Raw genomic sequence first — 19,995 nt, forward strand, 5'->3', positions numbered from 1 at the left:
GCCCTATGTTACAGTAGTCTATATTTGGCAATAAACTTTTCTGGGAAGAGCCAAAGATTTTAAACATCTTCTTGGCATATTTTCAAGCTACCTTGAAGTGTGATGCTGCATTAAAAAGCATTGTTTGTACAAAGAGCTTTTTTTTTAAGTTTGTAAAAGTTACTCAGTGGGAATCACATCAAATGACTCAACTGGAACATTGTCTATGTGAATTAAGCCACAGTTTTTTTTACTTACTGTTTGCTTTGAACCATTTCTGTTGTTCTAGGCCTGATTCCAGACCAGCGCTCATTTCAACACATTCTTCATAGAAGTCTCTCAGTCTATTCCCATTTCTGCTTTTGCCATTTGATTCCCGAGGAACTAGCGTTTTCTTTCCAATTTGCTTACTCAGAGCTTGTTTGTCCTGTAATAATTCTTGAAAAAGAACAACTGCCCATAACTCATTATTTTCTTTAGTTTTATCAAATGAATATAGTATTTACTTTTGGAGTGGGTGAAAGTTTTCAAAGAAACAATGAGGTGCCAAATGGCCTTGTCTTTTTTTACAATTACAATGACCTGAGTTAAAAATAAAATATTTACCACCTGGGACTTTGTCTTCGTTGCTGGCCTTTGGCTTGTCTTTTCCATGTTCCTTTACATTGATTGATTTTTCCAGAATAGGTATTTGACTATTCAAAAGAGTTGATTTGGTTTCATCCTCTCTAGTGTCTCTTTTGTCTTGAGATGCCTCAGAGCCCTTGCTCTCTTTTTGCTGAACATAACGTTTATTTTGTCTCTTGGATCTTTTTTTTTCTGTCATGCAGTCATTCATATCGTCACTGTCTGTTAGCACCTTGCTGGAATCTTTGGAAAGCTTTCTTGTTCTCTGTACATATCTTTCCATTCCAACAGGGATGAACAAAGGGGAAGAACGACAAGAATCCATATCACCTAGAAATTATATAAAACATTCAATATAATAAAAGGTATTATGCACTCAGTGACCCTGTTTTCATAGGTGGAAAATTGGTAATGTTCATTTAAATGCAATTTCTCCAACCTTCATGAGATTTGAGGGTGTGGATACTGTGATGAATTATATCTTCTGGCTCACTGCCAATACCATGTCTAGAATTTACACACCTAGAAGAAGTCACATATCATACTTCAAATTATCTCCACTTATCAATTTAACAATTCAGTTAATCTAAACTGAACCATAACCAAAGTATTACTAATTTTATTAGTAACTGATTTTCAGTTAAAGTCACACTAAACTTAAAATTAAAAAGTGAAAATAAAAAACAAAAATGTAGCTAATTTATTTATTTAGCTCAATTCTAATTTAATCTAACGTTCAACACCGACTAATTCATCTTACCTTAGTTAAACTCAGATCAACTAAAAATCAATTCAACTTCAACATCAGTTTAAGCATAAATAAACCTGAACTCAACTTTGACATCAGTACAAATCAACTCATTTAGCTGAACTTTACCTCAGCCTGAATTTAACTTCAGGATTAATAAAACTTAAATAAATTCAATTTCTACCAATTTAACTCAACGCAACCTCAACAATAAATAGCTGAGTTCAATTCAACTCAAGTAAAATTTCCTTTAATGTTTGACTATTTAAATTAAATTTACTGTGTACAAACAAAACCCAAAAGTTTAATACAGAGAAAAGGAATACTAGAGTGCAGAACATAACATTACATACTGTAGTAATGATTGATCTTAGTGTAAGAATTGTTCTAAAGGGCAGAACCTTACATTCACAGAGTATTATGGCAAAACTACAATTTACAGAGGACAGAGGACCTACTTATAGCACGGTTTCCCACCACTCAGTCTGGTCAGTCTGAAACAGCTCTTGCGGCCTTGCTGAAAGCCAGGGCTGTAACGATACTCACAGCATGAGCTTATTCTACCGGCAATTATTCCATTGACGTAGAACGTGACACTGAATGGGTAGCCAAGGTGCCTCTGAGAAATGAACTGGAACTGCTCTATAGATGACATTGTAATTTATGGTCAATCACAATTATGATGAAGAACATTAGGGAAAATGGGCAATCAATTTGGTCCCCCATGCCAGCTATGAAAGTAAGCTATGTCTCAGAACTTTGGAATTAGTGAATTTTTTTACTTTCTGGCTCCATGGTGTGCAGTGTCTAACGTTATTACCTCCAGGCTGAACAGATCCTTTAAAGACGCAAATGTTCTCTCCTCCACATTTCTGCTGGAGCACTTTCATTTCATCCTGGGTGGTTCCAAGCTTCCCATGGCCCAGGTATAGCATTGTCACTAAGACATTGGACTTCCTGGACTCTTTTATTTCCTTTAGATAATTCTGATTGGACATAACAAAACATAAAAAAGAAAAAAGAAGATTTATTGTTAAAGCAAAAACTCTTTGAAAAACTAATTTCACTCTTATGTATAGGACAATACAGAAATTAAAGTTGCAATTTGTAATTATTAAAAAAATTCTGGATCCATATATAGATTTGAAATAATGCGGTGGACTGGGATCCAATATAGAGTGTAACTGCTCCAGTGATCCACTGCAACCATGACCAGGATAAATCAGCAGCTGATGAATGAAAAATGATGAATAAACGCATAAACAGCAATAACACCATGCAATATATCTGTACTGTGAATCTATTTAGACTTTTTTAAAATTTTATTATTAACCTTGGAATAAGAGCTTATCAAGTGTCTCATCACAATAAACACACAAACTTAGAGGTATATCTTAGCACTGACTTGGGTTCATTGCATTAGTGATAATTTGTGTATCTATGTCAGTGCTAAAACGAAATGTTGCAAGATGTTTCTTCACCGTTTTAGTACTGGAGTCTGAGGCTTTTTTTTGCGAGATGACAGTGCAGGTGGATCTGCGGCGTCTGCTACTATACATATATGGACAGGAATTACTGAGATTTTCTTTCGCTGCTTGTAGGTTTGTCATCTTTTTTGTGATGGCTGGCAGGTAAACATCAGTCGGATGGGCGCCATTCACCTGCTGGCTCAGTTTCCTGGGCTGTGATGGACAAAAAAATTAAATAAAATGGCTGGAAAAATCACTCAGAGCCAAAAAAGGATGATGAGTTATTTATATAGTAAACCAAAATACTACAGGTTTTACATACAGTACAGACCAAAAGTTTGGACACACCTTCTCATTTAAAGATTTTTCTTTATTTTCATGACTATGAAAATTGTAGAGTCACACTGAAGGCATCAAAACTATGAATTAACACATGTGGAATTATATACATAACAAAAAAGTGTGAAACCACTGAAAATATGTCATATTGTAGGTTCTTCAAAGTAGCCACCTTTTGCTTAGATTACTGCTTTGCACACTCTTGGCATTCTCTTGATGCCTACTTTAAAGAACCTACAATATAACATATTTTCAGTTTACTTTTTTGTTATGTATATAATTCCACATGTGTTAATTCATAGTTTTGATGCCTTTAGTGTGACTCTACAATTTTCATAGTCATGAAAATAAAGAAAACTCTTTGAATGAGCAGGTGTGTCCAAACTTTTGGTCTGTACTGTATATGGTGAATAAAAATCTTGTGTGTGTAGGTAATACATGGGCTTACAGTTTATTTAATGATGTAAAATAGTAATAGACCTTTTATAAAAAAATAAAATAAAAATGATATAATAGTAATAGACTTTATATGAAGCCAAAGAAACCATTGTTTATTCTGTAGTCATGGAAAATGATAGACTACATATGGGACTCTATAAAAAAATCAATACTAGCCCTATTCCATTTTGGATATAATATGGAATACTGGAATATGTTTTGTACTCAAGGGTTTTAAAACATGTGCTGTGCAACTGTTGCTGTCATGTTCACTGTTCTTGGTACTGTATGTGTTTTAGGATTTTTTTTCTTGACAGGAACAAATAGAAACAAGAAATACTTCCCAGACTCCTTAATATTTTCTTGATGTGACAACCAGCATTTGCTTTTGCTTTATTACTTAAAAAAACTTGGTGAGGTCATTATTATTTTAAGCAACAACAGGAAAATAACTACTTTGAAACTACCATGTGCAGTACTTTAATTAATTAAAAACAGTTGGTCTTTTTTGCTGTGGTATCACACCAGAGTTTATCACAGCACCACATCATTTATTACCATCTTGTTAAAACACGCATCATTATGCTTTAATGTTTATGTAACACCTAACCTGTTATCATCCAACACAAACAGCAGGGATATGAAATTCCAATGGGCAATCCATAAAAAATCCAAATGCATTGTGGGATAACAGTATGAACAGTATGAAAATATATATTCAGTGAGTGCCAACTGACTAGGCATTGTAGATGAGAAATTTAATGTGATTTTTAAATTAGAATTAAAATATACCTTATGAACCTCAATAGCATTGGGTCCATTTAGCAGAACGAGACTGCCTTTGCTGGAGATAACACTATCCAAGGCCAGTCTGTGGAAGTATGTTGGTGTCCTCTTCCCTGTTCTACTTTGGTTAAAGGTCTGTAATAGAAAGAAATGTTATGCAGCCTTTAATAGACTCATTCTCTCTTAAATAAAAGTACTTCATGGAAGTATTACTCAGGGTATACATTTTATTTACACTGACTTGTGCTCCCTTTCCTTTATCAAACAGTTCATGGACACTTCGGCTGTGTCTCATGATGCACCCAGTGACTGCTTTTGGGCACTTTTCTTTTAAATCTGCTGTAAAAAATGAAAAAAGCAAACATTTAGGGTTGGTCATTTATATGGGGTAATTAAAAGATCACAACAGTGACGATTGTTCAGAGAGAATAAAAGCCGATCTGCTCCATTTTAATTCCTCCATGACTAATGGATAAGAAGTCTGTGAAACACGATAGCATTCTAAGTCCAGTGTCACGTCATCTGGTGGGCACGAAGGCAAGGAAGCAGCCAACATTCAGAAACGCATTACATAATGGATGTACAATTACCGAGCACTGAACGCTTGCTTCTAAGACACAAATGAAGATCATCAGATTCTAATTACACTTTTTGACACTGTTTATATACATAGTATTTTGACTGATCTTGTTTACATTTTTATTATTCACAGTACCATTTACTGTAGTTACCTAAAGCCATTTTGTAATGACATTTGTAAAGTCGATTGTCAAACAACGTCACAATTTTATTCTCCGTTTTTGGATGGGATGCATTCCAGACAAAATATTGTTTGTATAAATAATTACTGCTTGTTTCATCTAATACTGAATAGTCTATTTAAGTATTTCAGTAATAGTCTAGTATATTACTCAACAAGCGTGAGAAAATGTATCCTACCTGCTAGTATTTTATGGAGACAAAAGAGTAATCCAGTGCTGTCGTAATGATGTGATCTTTCATCTCCTTGTTGAGCCTTCACTTACCGCTCTAGTGTCATGCCAAGGTGAAATCTGAGGAGCTTTCAGCGTTGATGCCTGCTCTTGGCGCACTGCCCTGGTCTCTCATTAATGGATAATGGGCTTGAACCGGCTGCTTGTAACTATCTGAGAAAAAAAAGCTCTATATCCTTAGTCTCAGTTATGTTCTACAGTTGCTACACAGCATGGTTACTGGTGGGGACATGTGCATGCTCCATGGATTTCTTTGCTGTTTATCACATCTCCATGGAAATATTTCTCTACATTCTGCTTCTGTAAGCTCACTTTAGGGATACTTAATTTCATTCACTATATCCACTGTGCCTATACACTGTTAGCATTAGAAAATCTTGCAAAGTGTCCAAAATATTTATCCACACAGACCCTGCTTTCACGCTGTGTTAGGCTGAAGTGGTTCTCCTACTCTTTTAATAATCTTCACAGCTGATTAAGTGCAGGCAATATGAAATAAAATAAGGGTGTTTTGGGTTTGTTTTTCCGATTCATTTGGGAAATTGTTGTTAATCATAATACTGATTCATGGTACAAGTACACTATATAAACAAAAGTATTGGGACACCTGATCTTTCCTGCAATATGTGGTTCTTCTCCAAAATGTTACCACAACGCTAGAGGCACATAACTGCGTTGTCTGTAATGTGCAAATGTCTTTGGTACAAAATAACATTTTTTAAAGTGAGCTCTGTGAAGATTTTGTTTACATGGTTTGGCTTAATTTGCCTGCTATAGAGCTCTGATCTCCCAACTGAACACCTTTGGGATGAATTGGAACATTGACTGCACCCCAGGTCTTCCCATGCTACATCGGTACCTGATGAACACAAATGTCCACATGCACGCTCCAAAATCTAGGGGAGCATGTTCCTAAAAGAGTGGAGGGATTTATACACTAAAAGCAAATTGGGACTAAATGTGGAATGCAATCCTTAAAAAAAGAAAGCACATACAATACTTATGAACAGGCAGTGGCGGGCCGTGCATTTGGTACCTGGGCCTTCAGTGAGGACTTACCCGACTTAATCCACCTCTAAATTCCACCACTATCACGTCGCAATTATAGAAACCATCAATACTATACAAAAACGCAATATAACAACACGTGGCATTACAGAGAGAGAGGAATTTCACATATTGAAGGTGAATACCAAATTATGAGTCTGCATCTCTGGTGAGATGCAGACTCATAATTTGCACTGCTCCTCAGAGGCTGTAAGCCAGTGGTACCGCTTGTATTCACTGGTCTGAAAGTCGTAAACAAACCCTTTCCCAGGCTAAGACACGCTAGCTAGCTTCAGGGTTGGCCGACCTCCTCACGATGTCTAGCAATTCTTGAAAATAGATGTTCGAAACCAAATCAATTTCTCTTCCTTCGTAGGCATAAAAAAGTCTAACTCAGATGTATTATTGTGTGCGCTTCAGACTTGTTTTATCAGTCAAAATAGACTGTAACAATTTCCCTCAGATCAACCATCAACCAGTTATCTGGCTTAAGGAGACTCTGGTAAAACGGCCAGCAGTACAGACTTTGAAGGCCCTGGGCAGATTAGATTGACATGGCAGCACAAAAAGGCTGAAATCTGATTAGACAAAAAATCTAACATCCACATACACATACTTGAAGCAGTGCAGCCAAGAGAAACGCTACGAAATGAAGATAATAAACTTTTGGGAATAAATTAATGCAATTTCATAGAACAAATATTATAATTTAGGTTGTAAATGTAGGTCAGTGCTTCTTATAGGGTTTAAGCCAGTGTGTGTCCACAAACTTTTGGCAATATAGTGTATATGCAATACTAAAACATGTATGAATACTATGTTCTGATCTTTAAGATTTCAGATTTCATTAAAGATCTCAGAGGACATTTCATGCAGCTATACCAACTTTGGAACAAGAGAGGGTGCTAGAGATCCAGTTTTGTCGGATGCTGGGTTTGTTGGATGAAATCCCCTTAATCGTCCCCACCAAACTGTCTTCTTGGCTTTGTGCTGCACATAGTTATCTTTCCAAGTATATCCAGCTCAATAAATGAAACCCAGCCACTGTGAAAATTTCACCCACACTGAAAAACAGTCTGAGGTCAAATGACACACTTGTTTACTGTACTGCAAACTGCGTCAGTCCTAGGGAAATTTTTATATATACTAAATATGAAACACTGAGTCACTCTAGACAGGTTCAACTGTTCTCCTTCTTTCAATTTTACACAACCTTAAGGGACTTCAACCTTCACCCACATTTAGGCCAATGCTCAAATTGTGGTTCACTACCATCCATGCTAACACTAATGGAATTTTGCATTGTGCAATTTCCTGTTCAACATGAACAGGAAATGTATATTCTGAACATTGTAGGGGTCAGTGTTTTCGGGAAATTTAGCTGTGTACACTGAAGTTGTGGGAACTAAAATGTATAACCTTTACTGGATGACTCATGGACATAAATGGATCAAACATGAGAAGTTAAAAAGATTTATGCACTAATGTAAAATAAATTAGATGTAAGAATTTAATGAATTTATATGAAGGTAAATTGTAGGTATTATGGGCAGAGACTGGCAACAATGCTAGGTTTTTATAAAAGCTTTTAAGAAGTGTGATCTGAATTATTGATGTGGGACTTTGTGGAAGACCTTTACACTCTAAACATTGCATATATGTAAATATAATCAGTGGGACACAAATGATCAGTGGGACATGAATGATCTCCAAATCAGGGAATTGTCTGTTTAAGACCTTGAAAAAAGGATAATGGTGACAGCCTTCTAGAACATTCAATTATTTTCTTCTTGTTTGTATTTTTCTCTCAACATAGCCTTCTTTTTTCTTTTCATAGTATTTTGAAATAACTTGCATATAAAAAACTTATAGCAGTCACATGACTTCTAACAGTTTCATTATTTTGCTGCAGCAGCTATTTTGGCTTTACCTCTTATTATTATTATTTTTATAATTATTTTAATATTATATTTAACATACTATATTGCTAAAAGTATGGGGTCACCTGGTCATATTTTTGAGCATTGCATTCCACATTTAGTCCCATTTTGCTCTTATAACCCCCCACTCTGCTGGGAAGATGTTCCACTAGATGTTGGAGTGTGATTATGGACATTTGTGTTCATCAGCCATGAGCGTATTATGAAAGCCAGTTACTGATGTGGGTGAGGAGGCCTGGGGTGCAATCAGTGTTCCAATTCATCCCAAAGGTGTTCAGTAGTTCAGTATGTAAACCATATCCTCAAGAAGCTCACTGTGCACAGGGACATCGCCATGCTGGAACAGTTTCCAAGTTCAAGTGAATGCAAAATTTTATTGTAGCGCAGCTAAAGACGTCTTATACAATTGAGTGCCTCCAGCTTTGTGCTAACAGTTTGGAAAAGAACCACATATAGCAGGAAAGGTCAGGTGACCCAATACTTTTGGCAATATAGTGTGTATGCACTTCATCGTGCTTTTAAAAGCTGAATATTTTAAACTGACTTTATGTACATAAAATATAGAAATGCTATACTAATATCGTTTTTCCGTCATTCCATATTCTACACTTTAATTCATGTTCTGTATATTATGCATATACATAAAAAACATACAGTAGCAATGTGAGGAATTTTCAGCAGGTCCCTTTTGATCAACTAACTTCCCAAAACTGAGAATGAGACAGTTTGACATACATAGAGGCACTAAGACTGACGTGCAGAGTTGTTGTGCAATGTAGATGACGGTGAAATTCAGCAGAATGTACACTCTGATATGAAAGCACTTGGCAGCTTCTAGCACGCTGTGGGACTGTGAAAAGAAAAAAGCTCTGATTCCTAGTATCCTGCTGCTCCCAACACATGCCACACAACTCACCTGCCTGCTACTGACATAATGCCGAGAAAATAATAACTTTCATTTATTAACAAAGCAAACTGTGTATCCATCAAAGCTCAGTGGTTTCCAACAATGCTTGCCAGCTCTCTAGCCGTATTCACAGATTATGGTGATTATTCTGAAATAAATGTCAGTTCAAATACATTTTAATTTCCTAAAATACTGTAACCTTGCTGTGTGTCACAGGCCAGAGTATAAATCGTCTAAGTATATTTAAGACTCATTAAAAAATAACTTGTATAAAAGCAGTTGAAGATAGTGAGTGGACTGAATGGGGATTGTCTGGAATTGGAGATGATAATACTGTTATTGGTTTATGATAGCATCTGTATAAGGTTTCCAAGCAATCAAATATCCGGATTGAAATGGTCCCCAGGTCCCCCTCAGTTCTCTCTGAACAATGCCAACAATGTTTAGGCTCCTAAGTGAAAGACGTACTTGTGTTGCAGTAACTCTTTTATATGTTGATGCCCCTGCACTATTCTGAAGAGCCAGTATTTAATGAAAGAGATGGTTCAATGTGCACACGGAGACATCCTGATCAGTCTATAACATAAGTCTAATAATAATCCTCAAGGCAGCATAAGACAAGCATAAAAACAAGGATGAGGACAAATAGCTTTTACACAGATAATCAGAAGAACAGACAAGCAGACACGTACATAAGTGAACAAACGACATATGTATATTGAATAATCAACAATGACATTGGATTGATTCGTAATGACTAAATCATGTATCTTAATCATATAATCATGTAAAATAGGGGAAAATAATACCAACAAAAATGAAAAACCGCATTTGACACATTTTAATCAAATTTGCTCAACTTGTTAATGTGTTGTAGTGGGAAAGTGACCACTGGGGCAGGAATCTTGTTTACTTGATGCTCTAAAATAGACCAGCACATATTCAATTTGATAAACAAATACATCCAACACATTTCTGCAAACAAAGGCAAAGTGTAAACACATGCAACGGTGTCTTTAATGTACTGTTTTGTCATTAGATATGGGAGTGTGGCAGAGGGATTATGGGTAAGTGAATAATATCTGTACACCAGAAATGTGTATACATAACTGTCTTTTTTTTTCGTTTTTGTTTTTTTACTTTTTGTTTCTAACTGTCACTGGCACCAGACATCTGTGCAACAAACTGTTAATAACTGATGTCTCATTTGGCAAATTAGCTGAAAGATGATTCCTGTGTATTTAGATAAGTGATGGAACACTTACACCTAACATCTAACTTAAATAAGGTTTTTATTTTTATTATTAAGACTGATTTTAATTTTATTAATAGACGTGTGTTTTTGCCAGAACATTGTGAAATTAAAACCCTCCAGGTCCATGGTGTAATATACAGCATAATAAAAAGTCTAATGCTTACAGGAGACTGGAGAGCATTTAATACATGCAAAGATCAGGGCATTGCAAATTACACTGAATTTGATTGAAAATTCGGTTGGGATTACATCAGCTTTTCAAACAAGGCAATGTGATGTCTCCAGGGCTTTAAATAAATAATATTGCTGTCTCTGGTTGTTTCTGCCCTGCATTAAAAAAAAGCCTACAGATGATGTAAGACCTCAACATGCCTGCTTATTTCAGGTACACCTTACTAAATCAGCCTGGGAATTCAGCAAGTATGCAATGTTTCTATAGTAAACTCAGGGTGGGATAGGTTGGGGATTACGGTGTGGGGATCCACTTTCGTTTAAATCTCAGCTCAGGCATTACCACACGTGACCTTTACCTCTGCATAACAGCTGGGGAAAGCAGAAGAAGTGTTATTTCCAGGACATCAAAAGGTCATAGAATCTCATGTGCTATTTTTGTATATAGACGGGGACAGAAAATAAATGTAAACAATATACAGAAACAGAAAATATCCCCTTCCTTCTTTATTAACAGTGGTCACTGTTTCTGCTGATGGATCTCTGGGATAAGAGATGGCCTGTCACACCATCGTCAACAATTCTGAGCGAACGTTTGAGAGTGAGGGGATGACAGGGTTAACCCTAACCCTGATCCCTCCAGATCTGCTTCTTTACCTAAGAAAAACCTACCAATCAAAGACTTGACTAAATAAATGTTTTCCGCCTCGACTTGAATTCTGAGACTGTCTGAGTCCCGAACACTAATTGCAAGGCTGATCGATTGCTGTGGGGTTTTATAAGAGAAAGGTCTGCCCCCTGCTGTAGTCTTTATTATTTGAGGTACCAAAAAATAGCCTGCACCTATTGATCTAATTCGGCGTGGGGGATCATAATGGTACAGAAGTTCAGATAGCACCAGACCATTAAGTGCTTCATATGCCAATAGTAGTATTTTATAATCAATGTGAGATTTAATTGGGAGCCAGTGTAGACTGATTAAAACAGGGGTAATATGGGCAAATTTTCTAGATGTAATAAGGACTCTTGCTGCTGCATTCTGGACTAACTGAAGCTTATTTATGTGCTTACTTGAACACTCAGACAGTAACGCATTACAGTAGTCTAATCTAGATGTAACAAAGGCATGAACTAGTTTTTCTGCATCCTGTAATGATATCATATTTTTAATTTAAGCAATATGTGTAAGGTTAAAGAAGGCTATCCTGTCATTTGCAAGTTCAAGGAATTTGTCTTTCGGCTGGTTTGAGTATTCAGAAACTGCCAAAATCGTTTTACACACATAAACATTCTAAAAGGTTTACACAAAGGAATGGTGCAAAAAAAAAAACTAATAATAATAATGATAAACAGAAACAACATCCACTGAGTAACAGTTCTGCATGTTACAAAAACAGCAAACAGATGTGAGAGGTTAGAAGAGAATTACCAGACAGGTTTGGGCTGATACAAAGGCTATGATAACTTAAAATACTACTCCAAAACCATGCTGGGTTGCTTGTCCTGTAAGCTAAAATCAGGAATTTAAGAATACAGTGGACACAGGGTTATTTAAATCTTGATAACTGCTGCAACAGGCTGATGATTGGGTAAGAATTCTATTCATTAACAGCATGAATCCATGGACAAACATCAGAATGCAGGTGAGTGTAAGAGGCAAACATATCAAATCATTATAATCTTAATAATTGGATTTGTGCTGAAATAAATGTAATGTTATTGCTCAGGTAATTTATTAAAAAAGCCACTTAAATGAACAATCCATCATAATTTAGAATAACCTTTCCAGTCAAGGACACAGGCATGGCTTCTTTAAATGACATTTTTCATCCTAGGTTGTCAGTCATTACAATGTGTGATGATTATTAACAGCTCAGGAAGCCCTCTTTTTCATCATTTATGTGTCAACAGCTTTGTCCGTGATTGGTGCCACCTTCAAGCAATTCTTATCACATCAGCTCTAATAAACCAGTCCCCACAGGGTATTCAAAAGATTTGAGATCCGAGAATCGTGACTGTCGCCTGGTGCCATCCTTTCAGCACCTTCCTGTGCTAATGAACAGGTTTTGGCTTGTTTGTAAGGGACAGCTGCTGAGGTCTTGGGTTCTTTTTGGCAGGCCTTGGCTATAACATATTTGCTGCCTATCGCTTGTCTGTTACAAACAACACCCTTTAATTGTGTTATATAAGTTATGACGAATGGTTTGTCTGCAAGAAATGTTAGCTCCATGGACATATTGTGTGGTATTCCCTTGTGTAGACCCTGGAGGGGATGCCAGTTCATTCAATTAATTCATTTACAATTACTTTTATGCCATTTGAGTCTTATTCAGAGTGATGCAGGTAATTCACAAAAAGAAAAAGTTAAACATAGTTAATCCACTTGCATGCAATATAAAAGAAACCCTTAGAACCCAGAGGAAAACATCAATACAAATAGTAATCTGAAGTCAGGGTTAGACCAGGGACCTGGTTGATGCTGGCATTGTTACATAGCCCATGCCACCTCTTTTAACAAGAAAAAATAAACCCAAAAACAATTACTTTAATATTTGCACCCTCATCACTGCCATCTTGAGTCATATTTTTTAAGCAAAATTAATGATAAATAATGAACAATGTTGCAGTGTATCGTTCCATACATTTACAATACTAGTAAAAAGGACACTCACTAATGGTTTCTGATCTCGACAGTATTGTGTATTATACACTATATAGACAAATGTATTGACACCTGACTTTTCTAGCCATATGTAGTTCTTTCCCTTAATTGTTGCCACAAAGTTGGGGGCATCACATTTTTTAAGAAATACTGGGAGGCTTGATGTCTGGTGCAAAGACAACAGTTTCTCCATCAGTGCCAGCAGACTGAAAAAATGGTAAGGAACCCAAGTAGCCCATACATTCATCTACACATTAATAGGGTGAGAGTAAGTGATAGTCATACTACTCTCATCACATCATATAAAGGTGCATCTCAATAAATTAGAATATCAATAGAAAAAGTGAAACTTGTATATTATATAGATTCATCACACACATACTGATATATTTCAAGTGTTTAATTCTTTCAATTTTGAGGAGTATGTTTTACAACTGATGAAAACCCAATTCAGAAAATGTTAATATAGTGAAAAAGTTCAATATTGGAGACCCCTGGTGTCACACTCTAATCAGCTAATTAACTCAAAACGCCTGCAAATGTGTCCTGAGCCTTTAAATGGTGTCTCAGTCTATTCTCTCTATATATTTTTATATTTTTATTTTTTTTTTTAATTGGTCTTAAGTAATATTCTAATTTTGCGAGATACTGAATTTTGGGTTTTCATAAGCTGTAAGTCATAATCATCAAAATTAAATGAAATAAACACTTGAAATATATCAGTCTGTATGTAAATCTATAGTTTAACTTTTTGTATTGAATTACAAAAATAAATCAACTTTTTAATGATATTCCAATATATTGAGATGCACCTGTATATCACAGCTGCACATACAGCAGTGTATTTAAAGGGTTTGTAGCATTATAGTAATCTCTCTTACCTGTCCCTTGGGCTTATTCTCTCTTGCATCTGGATGCTATCTACCATGTTTCCGGGCAGAGCCTGGCAGTTTCATAAACAGTTCATTTCCCAAAGGGTATTAGACTCTTGAACAGATCTGCCTGATGTCAATTTAATTTAATTATACAAGCATTTCATCCTACTTCATCTACTGAACTTCAAAAAGATACACTTGACAATTCTACATGCACGAGTCACTGTGAAAGTTAACCACATACGGCTGAGGTTGTGTTTAAGAATTTACTAAAGAAAAGCAAAAAATAATGAGTAAAGTGGACTAAAGCTCATAAAGCATAAGCATTTCATTATTCACGTATCAGTAGTGACTATCACAGTCAGGTGTGCAGTAGGTCCCAATGACATACTGGGAACACTATTGATGAGGTGGGAAAACATTGAAATACTGGATATTGAAAATAGCAGTGATGCAGGTTTAACACAGCTCTACAAATTAGAAGGTGCTTTAAGAAGTAAAAATAGAGATTTATGTCATAATAAAGTAAAAAGTAATATTGAACTTGTTGTCTGTGGTAATCATTGTTGTGTATAAAAAATTAGGATCAATTAACCAGAGTAAAGTACATTGAATAATACACAAGAAATGAAGAAATGTAGATAATATATTCATTTTAGAAGATTAGAAGGTGGATGTTCCAGATTTAAAATATCAGCATAATCAGCAAAATCCACAAGGTTTCCACAAGGTTTCCACAAGGTTAACACAGGGTGATCTGTGTGCAGTATGAGAGTGTAGAGAAAAAATTTCAGTATATGTCGTGGCCTGAGAAAACCTTAAATTTATATTTGAACATTTATGTAACTGTATATTGTATGGTTTAGAGACAGTGGCATTGAGTAAAAGACAGGAGGTGGAGCTGGAGGAAGCAGAGCTGAAGATGTTGAGGTTTTCGTTGGAAGTGACGAGGATGGACAGGATTAGATATGAGTTTATTAGAGGGACAGCACATGTAGGACATTTTGGAGACAAAACGAGAAGGGCGAGATTGAGATGGTTTGGACATGTTCAGAGGAGGGACATGAGGTATATCGGTAGGAGAATGCTGAGGATGGAGCCTCCAGGAAGGAGGAAAAGGGGAAGACCAAGGAGGGGGTTTATGGATGTGGTGAGGGAAGACATGCAGGGAGTTGAGTTGAAAGAGGCAGATGTAGAGGACAGGGGGGTATGGAGACAGATGATCCGCTGTGGCGACCCCTAATGGGAGAAGCGGAAAGCAGAAGATGATGATGTAACTGTATATTGTCTTGAAAAAAGGAAGTTTCCTGAACTGATCTCTGTGTCTGAAGCAGAAACATTTTTAAAGTGTTTTCACTCAAATCACATCTGAAGAATTGATTGAACTCTGTGGTGTAAGAGAATCTTCAACATTTTGACAGCCAGTATCAAATTGCAAACTCCCTGTTTGCTTGTGTCTAAAAAAATTGCACTTAGGAAGCTTAGAGATCTTAATGAAGACTGACTCTTTCTACTTAATCATTTAAAAACAGCTTCTTACCCTGCATGATCTTTGCAAGGTTGTTAATGTTAAAAGCAAATACATTTTTGGTGATGTTTTAAAAAAGTTTTATATGCAGAAATTACAATTGGGCATGACATTAGTTTTCCAAAGATCAGTCACATCCACACTTGAGGCCACTCTACATAAAACAGTCACTGTTGTTAAATTATGCATGTGACATCGTCTGAATGTACTGACATTTCTACAATTCACTTAAATATGACCCCTAAGAAGGAATGCTTGGATGTACTGGCAGCAGGAGTGAACACAAGAGTTATATGAATGACAGCCACTGGCTCTAATGAAGGACTGTCTGAATACTGTTTAATGTGGCTGTTAGTGTAAAAGCTGGTGCCATTAGGCTCAAACTTATTGTGGCTTAATTGGAAAACAACAAGACGACAGGATGCCAATTGGCACTGACACAGTGATATGAATTTTTAAAAGGGTTCGATTTAGTATTAGTGGCAGAATGACCTCAACTATGCGCACATTTCAACCCACTTAAATAGAGACAAATAGTGGCACCTATACGTCAAATATGTCCTTTACCCTAACTACTGCTTTTTGTAATATAAATTATTACCAGTGTATAAATGTATAGAGAAGGTTTATATGTAATCTCGATATTCTGTATAAAATCCATTTGAAACATTTAATCATGAGCCGATGTGGCGACTTCTAACAGAAGCCGAAAGAAAGTTTTATCCTTCTTTTTGTCTGGTATAGATACCTAACTCTGGTTTTTACCCTGTGAGCTAGAACTTTAAGCTTAATACAAATATTTGAATGCTATTTATGCGGCTTTATCTTAAGCACAATGTTGCTATAATTTTTCTAATAATAACTTCACTTACAAAACTTTATACACAAAGCCAGCTCCATGAAGATATGGTTTACATGGTCTGGAGTTGAAGCTCGTGCATGGTCTGCTATGCAGGGTGGAAAAGTTTCGAGACTAATGGTGATTTTGCTATTTTAAACACGTGCCTTACCACGGAGGCGATTTCATCATGGACAGCAAATTAGAACAAAGAGCAAATGTGAATTTCTGCCACAGGGACGTTTGACATACGACTATGCTGCAATGAGTCTTTCGAGTTGTTTTCAGCTTCCACAGTGGTATAACATCACTGAAAGACAACAATAGATTAGGAAGACCTTTGATAAGCTCAACCTCCGAAAATGTCAAAATCATTTTTGATTTCTCTTCCAGAGGACGAAGATCCAGCTAAAGGACTGCCTATGTGACACCATTCTGGAGCTCCAGCACGAATCTCAGAAGGTGCTTGATACACTACGAAAAGAAGACTTCCTAGAAGAGTGGAAGTTTTTATAAACTCATTTAAAAAGTGCATACGGTACTCATGTCAGGTGTGTAGAAACAGTTGGCCATGTAGTGCATTAGCTGTCTATTATGTAACAGATATTTAATATGTACTGTATATATAGTAGGGAACAGCTTGTTAATGCTTGTGTTTTCATATTTTTCTTATTTTACAGTTCATAAATGTACAGGTTACAGGATGACTTTTAAATTCATAATGGCAGTCAAAATGATAGGTATAACTCTGAATTATAACTGAATTACTGCCTATCATCTGCTAAACTCTTTCTTTCAGCTCCAAGTAACTACAGTGTTACTTTTTTTCATTCCATAGAATGCTAACATAAAGATCTTATTGATTCTTAAGTTAAAGCTTTATTTCATGACTGTGTCTGTCTGGAACTTCCATTTTAGAGGCACTTATATTCAGTCTTCTATCATGCACATGTTTAAAAGTCCTAAATGGCCAAGGAAGCCACATCATTGTGCTCCATCCAAAAGAAAAGCTTGTAGCTTAGTTTTCACATGAAAGCAGGACAAGGACATAAAAAAGAATCAGTGATTTGCGTAATTGTTGCTTTGTACATCAGAGTTGTGGTAGAATCCCTTGTGGTGTTATGGTTAAAAGCTTTCAGACACCACATTTTATTGTAATGAGAGGCAAAGGATTAAAAGTGTATATGTGGGCACTAATGGATTAAATTATATTGATAAAAATCGATGCATGTAAATTATTTAGTGCATAAATGCACCATTCATTCAGTGATTTAATAAATATTGCATAAAAACAGAACCTGATTTAGTGGACGCTTTTATTTCCAATTAATTAAAGGTGTCTATTTGCACATACATGCAATTGTCTCCTATACTGCATTATACAAATACTAGTTTAGACGGTAGGTTAATTAAAACAAATTAGCCCCATTTTCCGTTATAATGAAAATACTGTCGGCTTGAAAATGCACCATAAAAGCTTAGAACATACTGAACTGGTTTTGTCCTAAAATGAAAAGCACTGTTTAAGGACAGATCCAAGATGATAAATAATCGCCAGCTGGAGCAAGATGAGGTATTTTTGGAGCTTGTATCGCATTATTTCAGCTCAAAAAGCTCTGACATAGTGTTTTTTTTATTTGGGAGTAAATTAATGTTAAATTCTCAAACATCGTATTGTAGATTTTTTAAAGGCACCTGTGGATGAAAGTGTGAAGATTTACGATTTCATTATTACAAACAAATCATTTGCAATCTGTTTACTGCTCAGTCTCTGTTGGATAACTCATGCTACTGAAAATTTAAGTTTCCTTAGAATCCTTTTTTAAATAGTTTGCTGAACTTTATGACAGCATGGGCCTCATGATGGATGTTCATCAAGCGTTCTCTATATTGCATGCTGTCTATTGTGTTTGCATTCCCATGATCGCAATTCACAGCAAGATAGTTTTGCTTTTTTCCTCCAGTGGTTCCAGATCCAATCACCTTCTCACTATCCTGGCTTCATGGCAGTTGTTGGAGGGATCATCAAGGACCCATCATGTCCTGTTGAGTATTTTATTCCACTGTTTAATGAGTAAAAGTAAATGGCTCCCATGATAGGCTACCAAGAACATGCAGGCGTCTGCACCCCAGGAGGAATGATCTACATTGTTGGCAGGCGAAATAATGTCACCTATGTCTGCAAACGTACAAAAGTAAGTATCATAACACTGGCAATGATTTGGTTTTGTTTATTTAGGAAAGTTATAGCTCCCCTTAATGTTGATTCTTTTTTTTTGTCCATCATTATGATGAGTGATGTTTTACAGAGCAATGCATGGTGAGATGACCTTCTCATGGATACGCACCACATATCTGTCAGGGGCAATCTAACAAATCTCAGGATAAGACTGAAGTACCCAGAGTATGCTTGAATAAACACAGCTCGCTCCAGATATAAATCTTTGAGATTAATTCATTGCAGCCTGTGCTTGCCAGATTACAGACACCACCATGAGAAATATGCAAAAGCACTCAGCTTTTAATATTGAAGTGCAAGCAGATGCCAAATTGACATCAACCTGAGTTGTGACACCTTAATAAATAAAGATGTTATTAATTCATTAGCACAATATGGAACAAATGCACAATAGAAAATAAACACTCACTGGCAACTTTAATAGGAAAACTGAGACATCTGCATATTCATTCGAATATCTTTCAAATTGTCTGCAGCGCAATACAAAAAAAATCATGTGACTTATAGATAGAATCAGATTCCTGTTCTTGGCTGACAGGACAAGAAACTGACCTGGTCTTCCTCTGGTCATTGTGTTTACTATTGATGTAAAAAGTGATTATCTGAGTTATTTTCCTGTCACTCTTGACCTTCTCCTTTTACCTCTCTCTCATCCTCCCACAATACTGATGCTTACTAGATATCTTTTTTTTTTCCAAACTACTATTTATCACCACTATTTGCATTATTTATGCATTGTGTTGCTTTTACATGACATGTACTGTACAGGTATTGCTATTAACGTGACTGATGAGAGAATATTTTTTGTTCCTCATGTGAATTGCAGTTTACATTTTAGTTGACAGCCTGGGTCTCATACACATCAATCAAGCACTACAATAATATTAGTTGTGGCTAAAGATAAAAAAGAAAATGCAGGGGCTTTTAAGGTGCTGTATTTTAATATTTAAATCACCTATTAGTTGCTTCTGTACATGTTTTCTTTTTATCACATATTAACAAAAAATGTTTTTCTCAAAGAATTGTGGGATGTTACTTGATTTCATTTTTATATTGATGTGCAAGCTAAACAAATTAAAAATAAAAAAAAGGTCATTACATCATGTGACTAGAATAAAAAGAAGCATTTTTGGACTCCTTCTACAATTCACATTT

At 35.9% G+C, this 19,995-nt stretch overlaps 1 protein-coding gene across 6 annotated transcripts in view; it reads right to left on the reverse strand.

Annotated features, from left to right (window-relative positions):
• Positions 1–19,995, reverse strand: part of LOC124380766 — a 34,227-nt gene that overhangs the window by 3,498 nt on the left and 10,734 nt on the right. For 4 of the 6 annotated variants that reach the window (XM_046842014.1, XM_046842012.1, XM_046842015.1 and 1 more), the window contains 9 exons: positions 5,412–5,531; positions 4,628–4,725; positions 4,393–4,521; positions 2,836–3,036; positions 2,175–2,340; positions 1,813–1,996; positions 1,046–1,128; positions 586–936; positions 238–417 (listed from right to left, as the gene is read on the reverse strand). In XM_046842014.1, the coding sequence (XP_046697970.1) occupies positions 238–417; positions 586–936; positions 1,046–1,128; positions 1,813–1,996; positions 2,175–2,340; positions 2,836–3,036; positions 4,393–4,521; positions 4,628–4,681 (1,348 nt within the window). In that variant the 5' untranslated portion in view covers positions 4,682–4,725; positions 5,412–5,531. The remainder of the gene's footprint in view (positions 1–237; positions 418–585; positions 937–1,045; positions 1,129–1,812; positions 1,997–2,174; positions 2,341–2,835; positions 3,037–4,392; positions 4,522–4,627; positions 4,726–5,411; positions 5,532–19,995) is intronic. The other 2 variants (XM_046842016.1, XM_046842018.1) reach the window with 2 other exon arrangements.

Source organism: Silurus meridionalis, chromosome 27, assembly GCF_014805685.1.
Source record: "Silurus meridionalis isolate SWU-2019-XX chromosome 27, ASM1480568v1, whole genome shotgun sequence".
NCBI classification, from domain to species: domain Eukaryota; kingdom Metazoa; phylum Chordata; class Actinopteri; order Siluriformes; family Siluridae; genus Silurus; species Silurus meridionalis.